This window comes from Anabrus simplex, chromosome 5 (genome assembly GCF_040414725.1).
Source record: "Anabrus simplex isolate iqAnaSimp1 chromosome 5, ASM4041472v1, whole genome shotgun sequence".
Lineage (NCBI taxonomy): Eukaryota > Metazoa > Arthropoda > Insecta > Orthoptera > Tettigoniidae > Anabrus > Anabrus simplex.
This window is the reverse complement of record NC_090269.1, coordinates 73,107,628-73,114,460: the sequence shown is the minus strand read 5'-3', so window position 1 is coordinate 73,114,460 and position 6,833 is coordinate 73,107,628. Positions and strand designations below refer to the sequence as shown.

Sequence of the window (6,833 nt, the reverse complement as noted above, 5' to 3'; positions counted from 1 at the left end):
GATTTCTCTGAAATTCTCTAGAATATACAGTAGATTCATATCTAGTTCATTTACTGATCTACTTTGTTGGTTCTATCTTTATTAGAAGTCAAGATATGGATTTTTTACTGTTCTTAAGTTTTCAATTCATTTATTTTTAAAAATTATTTATGTTCAAACTACGTGTGGTATATCTACCACTGTAGATCCATAAACTTAATACTGTTAATGAGAGGCAAAAATGCCAGAGCTCTACTCTAAGTAGATTCTCAGAAATTGGGAAACATTCGGAAAAAAAAACAGGTGTAGTTTCTTAGAAATAATACGTGAAAATGTAATGCCTCTTACAAGAGGAGGTTGCTACCATGCTTTTTACCACATTCAACACCAGACATGAAGTGATATCATAGAAACCAATGTAGCCAACTTATGCAGCAGTATGTTCACTTTAAATCAGCATACATTACCGCCTTCTAGAGCAAATACTTCCCGAGTTATCTTGTCTGAACTGAACAAGTGCTCACAAAATTGTGAGATATGGCTTGTGCAGTAACATTTGGTTTTAAATTTATAAATAGTTGTAGTCATCCAAAATCAATGAAACACAAAAGGTTAAACAGGAAACCCCAAATAATAATTTTCCATAAAAAGGCTAAATATCCACTTTTTAAAATCCAAACCACCTTCTGTACCCCACTTACGCCAATATGAGTTTTTGAATAAAAGCACTTACGCTTTCCATATAAATATAGTATTTCGAAAATGCAGTTTACCCACCTGAATGAAACATTTTACACACTGTCTTAATTTTTTTCAGGACCTGCCCTGCCATGCGTAACTCTAATTAATTATGCGAGTAATTTTGAACTTAAAATACGATATCACTAGATCATTTTCCAGTCCTCCTGGCTGACATGATTGGTAATGAATCAAATCTTTGTGGTCTCACACCGTGGCTAGCTGGTTCTAGTTTCGCCTTCCGGAAAATATACGAAGACACCACATAAAAGGGACAACGGAAAGTGAGGTTGTCACATTCCAGCAGGCTAGCAGGTAACACCCCATTCTGGCCCATACAACCCTCCCAGTAACTACGGTAATGAGCTTCAGGAGAGATGACAGTTCTATCACTACGTAACAATATTATCCAGGGCTGTATTAGCGAAAACGTAACATTTCGGAAGCATTTACATTTTCGTGACAATTACTCTTTCGGAATGTATCTTTTAAAATGTTGAATCCTCAACTTGAAGGCTGGTTATATCCTCAACAGGTTCACGTCGGATGACGTATAATTAGAGCCCTGCGCGGATATATAAAATATTATTCGCTCCGCACCCGCGAATGGTTATCACTAAATATTTAAGTACGGTATATTACACCCAAATTATTTAAACGGATGGATCTGTTAACATAATATAATAGGCCTATACCCGGCACCGGAACCCCTACAGCCACAAGTTCATGAGGGATTTCTCTTGCGACAACTGCTGACGTATTGACGTTTGTTCCTTCCTTCCATTAATTGCGGGCAGGAGCCAGTTAGGCTTAGGACAGATTTTCGGCTTCATCGTCTCAAGGTTCTTTATACCACTGTCAAGGGTCGCCTAATCACAAGCAAAAATAAGTCTGAGTAAAAATTAATAAACATTATACAGAAATTATCAGCAAATTTATCCCCACTGCCATACAACTAATGTTGTGAGGGGTGCAATTGTTTCCCTTTGCTTTCTGCACCTCACCAGAAAGTGTTATTTCACATCAGTGAGCCACACCTACTTAAATACATACACCAACTGATCCTACAAACGATCTGTTCACAGGGATTGGCTGCAAGTCGTTCACTATTCTATTACTTCCATGTCGACGAAGACTTCCCCCAAACGTATGATGTTCAGTTTTATATATTTCCCCTAAACTTAGTCTACCTGTTGGACATGATTGTTAAGGCGTCAAGTCTATATCGTTGTTCCACCTTCGAAAACGCTATGTGATAATTATAATCCGAATTATATGTAATTACGTATTCTGTTCCCATATATGTAGCTACAAGGAAAGCTAAAATGTCGGCGACTCACACTAAAAGGACCATTATTTCAGGAGTTTAAAGTTACATATTTTTACAGTACATATTTTGATAAGTATTACATAAATTTTAAATATTTTGAAGGATATTGCGCATTTGAAAGAAAACAATTCTTTTTTCACTAATTTTACATCGATAATTTTTTTTACTTAAATACTTGAAAGTAGTTTAAAAATCCTGTACGTCTGTAATACCTGAAAATAATTAATTAATAATTTAAAGTGAAGTATCCTGTCAAGTATCCCTTAGCTATGTTGAAGGTTTGTGCATCCCTTAAGAAATAACGGTACATTGTGAAGGGTGGGTCAATGACATGTTGTTGCTACTACGGAGGAAGACACAAAGTAAAAAAGTATGTCAAACGTATTGGGTTCGACTCCCTGAGAACGGGAACGTACCTTATAGTATCATTACTTATTTGAAATATGCGCCAGTGACTTCATGTGAAGTGAAAGATCTTTTTCGATATATATAAGAACATTCTGAGAGAGAGAAGGCATTCGATGACAGCAGAAAATTTGGAAAAAAGAAGTTATTAATTATGCCCCCCAATGAAAATTAGAGGTTGAATAACATCTGCACTTTTAACTTTTTTCGGGTTTGGATATTAAGATACATATTTTTTATTTATTACATATTTTGACAATTTTACCTACATAGTTATGTATATATTCCTTATTTTTATTTTACATATAATCTGGGCTCAAGTGATAATACCGTAGGAGAAATATTGACCCGCAGCACATGAGCAATGTCATATTTGACATTACTTGCACAGTGTTGAACTTAAATTGACAGAACCTTGCCGGCCAAAGTTCTAAGCTGAAATATTTCACATAGCGGGTTTTGCAGGCCCAACAACGATATGGTCTGACACCGTTGTTAAGTGGTTAGAGTTTCGTTGGAGGAAAACATTTACGTTTCACTACCAGAATGTTGGCCGGCAGACCTGTTCACAGTGCTCATATGGAGTAAGGGCATGTGACGCTAATGATGGTGATTCCCCCGTCGGATGGTGACGTTAAGTCCTTTTTGTGTTTGTCAGGAGTAGGCTTTGTGCCGACACTGGGTTTATCAATCTCCTTAATTCATTATCATCATTATCATCATTATGATCATGGCACACCCAGATGTACAGGTTGTCCATGGGCGTCAACCAGAAAGACCAGAACCAGGCCTCTCCAAAGACATCATCATCATGATCATCACAATTTTCTTGGACAAAGTATGGAATATCCTGATAATGTATTGTCATTTTTCCTGTAAAATGCAATGGTTCTGAAGATCCCTAAAAGAACACTCAAACAGAGTAATTGTTTCCAACGGCATATGGTATTATTACCATGGCTGGATGAAGGCAACGGGAATCGAAATAATGAAAACCACTCATGATGGCCAGTCACCGAACCGAGATTTGAAGGTTAGTTTTTCTAACGAACTCACTTTCTAGCCCTATCGCAGAGCAGTCTTTCTTCTGAACTGCAAGATTGGGTACATATGACTAGTCTTGGATACAAAGAAAGATATGGTCGTCTTCAGAATGTAAGAGGCTTTTGAGTGGTTAACGCGTATGTGATTGATCGCAGACAGGCACCATTTTAGTTAATTTCTCTGTCGACAAGACTTAAACATTTCCTTTTAATTTACGCTCATATTTAAAGAACATACCATCGTTGCCGGGACAAAACCTCCTATGTGATAATATTTTTGGAGATATACTGACCCGCAGCACATACAATTATGGAGAGCGAGAATGCCTTGACAATATTCACACAATATTGCACCTTAGATGACAGAACCTTACCAGCGAAAGTTCTAACCTAAAACATTTCACATAGGAGGGTTTGTCCCGGCAGCGTCGATATGTTAGTTATTGTCCAGTGTAGCGATCTTGTGTTCATGGTTCCTTGGATCGATTCCCGGCCAGGGATATATTATTATCAACTTGAAAAGTAAATAAAGACCATTTCAAGATATTGCAAATTTTTATTCATTCGAATAATTTAAAGCCACATACAGATGTCAAGGTGGAGAAGTCGTCGAAATATTTCTCTTGATCTATATCTGGAGAACCTGCAAGCCAGAGAAAAAAATCAGTAAGTAAAATCACTATTTATTTTGTACAACTGTGTAAACTATTTAAACATTTTGAGTTTTCTCTGAACAAATTATTATTATTATTATTATTATTATTATTATTATTATTATTATTATTATTATTATTATTAGAGCAGAGAGGTGAGACTGAGTATTATAAAACAGAGAACATGTCATGTGGAGGAATAGGAGTGATTGGAGTGGTGCATCTCACAGGGCAACCTGTAGCATTAACAGATATCTTCTGATATCTGGGTTAAGTGGTGCAGAATGATGGTACAACAGAAGCTGAGATAAACAGGGAATTAAGTCCACTTGTAGAGAGCAGTTACGGGTGCTACAATAGGATACCATCAAACCCTCAGGGTTTTACTAAAGCGTATCCAGATGAATTATTGTATAGGCTGAAGCACAAAGTGAGTTGGGGTGATATGAAATCTGTCACGAGATTTAAACTTCACGACCTACACCAACCCGCATTCAGTAAAACTACAGTGGACCAATCCTTTATTCCAGTAAGGGACAGATTGTACCTAATTTTGGGATTCTGCTCCTGCACCTCCTGCGGTGTCCATTTCTACGTTCATTCCGGCTTCTGCTCCTGCTTCAGCTCCACCTTCTCCATCAGCTCCATCAGCTCCACCGGCACCACCTGCCCCGGTTTCGACACTAAACCCAGTACCAGCTTCCCCATTGCCGGTTGCTTCTTCCTCATTACCATTGCAGAAGGCTACAACCTGAAAAGAACAAGGAAACATAAGAAAATAAACTATTTATCAAAGTTTGGACAGTATTCATTACTCAAATAACATTTCATTGCTCGGAACAAAAAAATTGCTGGTGAACCTACTCGGTATTATTGATACATTCCAGCTCGTTACGTTCCCCATACCCATATGTACATTTCCATTTGTCTGGTAAAACGCGCACTCATAAAAAAATGCCAAGACTTACGCCTCAACTTTCGTATACAATAAATAAATACTTCGTCGCTGGGGAAAAGTGGAAAGCAGGTGAGCCATAATTTCAGTGACGTTTATTTTGTCGCATACCGTATGATTGCGTCATGTATTACTACTTTCCACCGGGCGAGTTGGCCGTGCGGTTAGAGGCGCGCAGCTGTGAGCTTGCATCCGGGAGATAGTGGGTTCGAATCCCACTGTCGGCAACCCTGAAGATGGTTTTTCGTAGTTTCCCATTTTCACACCAGGTAAATGCTGGGGCTGTACCTTAATTAAGGCCACGGCCATTCCTTCCAACTCCTAGGCCATTCCTATCCCATCGTCGCCATAAGACCTATATGTGTCCGTGCGACGTAAAACCACTAGCAAAAAAAAACCCTGCTTTCCCAGCCACGAAGATGGTAGGCCTATCAGACATCGTCAGTGTTTCCGTCCCGTGGGTCATCCGCTAGCTCCATGCCTCTTTTATGGCAGTATGTATGAGTAGAATTTTTCATTAAAATACTCAAGACAAAGCAATCACTGTACAGAGCATAAAGATTCTTGCAATTCTGGAAGGTAAAACTTCCCCCTATTATTAGGGCCTAAGCACAACTCTATATAGCATAAAGTGGTTAGCAATACCCCCGATCGCCTTTGCCCCCAGGAATTAACCTGGCTCGTTTCAGGTGTGCTTCCCCAGTTCTGGAAATTTCATTTCCAAACTTTTGGATTCTCTGATGGGCAATCAAACCCATATACTTCCGGGATAACCTACCACTCCCCTATTAAACCACACAACCGAGAATATTACTCATGAATTTTTCAGAGAAGTAGATTATGTTGGTATATGTTAATCAGAATATTCCTTACCAAGAACAAGAGAGCGGCGGAGAAGCACACGAATGCCTTCATGATGAACTGTTCGTTGGTGGACGACTGGTGAAGAGCAATGTTTGTTCCTACCTATTTATAATGGATCTCCAATATCATTTGCCATGTTTTTACCTATCTGTATTACCTCACAGTGCGGCAAAATATTTTAACCAGTGCCAATACGGATATCCTGTTCATTTTTATTAAAGATCCTTCATAATGCAAAAGGAAAAGAAGTGAATGAAGTACTAACAAATGACCATATCGGTACATGCACACAGTAATTTGGTCAGTTATGATCGGTTACGAAAGTTAATATTTGCTCTCGAATATCGACAAAAAGCACTGTTACTTGTGCAACGTACAGCATCACGTAAGTACAATAATTTTAGTCACGGCCATAGTTTGATCAACTGACTGTTCAAAACACACCCAGTCCATGTTTTAAATAACTATCACGATACTATTATTATTATTATTATTATTATTATTATTATTATTATTATTATTATTACTATTTTACTTTATTTTATTTTGCTTTCTGTTTAACGTCACACCAACTAAAAAAGGAGGAGATCGCTAACTTGGCATGGAGAATTACTGTCCGAAAGACGATCGAACAGAATGGCATCGACTTTTGAGAGAGAGAGAGAGAGAGAGAGAGAGAGAGATAAAGAGCTCAATGAAGCTTTCGCCGACAGTAGGGTTTGAACCCCAATGATCAAATGGACTGTATCGCGATTGCCGTATCTAAGGCACTTGATAGTGTAGATCACTGGTAAAAATGAGTGCAATCGGACTAGACAAAATAGTGACTGAATGGGTGGCTATATTTCTATAAAATAGATCTCAGA

The 6,833-nt window shown here is 38.2% G+C and overlaps 1 protein-coding gene across 1 annotated transcript; it reads right to left on the bottom strand.

Moving 5' to 3' along the window:
- Positions 1-4,039: 4,039 nt before the first annotated feature.
- On the bottom strand, positions 4,040-6,031 carry LOC136874443 (multifunctional esterase-like). The gene is made up of 3 exons (XM_067148073.2): positions 5,977-6,031; positions 4,696-4,899; positions 4,040-4,138 (listed from the first exon to the last, which is right to left on the bottom strand). The coding sequence occupies exons 1-2, from the start codon at positions 6,016-6,018 to the stop codon at positions 4,696-4,698; spliced, it is 246 nt and encodes an 81-aa protein (XP_067004174.2). The 5' UTR covers positions 6,019-6,031; the 3' UTR covers positions 4,040-4,138.
- Between the last annotated feature and the right edge of the window lie 802 nt (positions 6,032-6,833).

Coding starts and splice junctions, on each gene's coding strand:
- LOC136874443 (XM_067148073.2), bottom strand. CDS start 6,018: ATGAAGGCATTCGTGTGCTTCTCCGCCGCTCTCTTGTTCTTG. Junction 4,900..5,976: donor CCGCCGCTCTCTTGTTCTTG/GTAAGGAATATT, acceptor TGTTCTTTTCAG/GTTGTAGCCTTCTGCAATGG.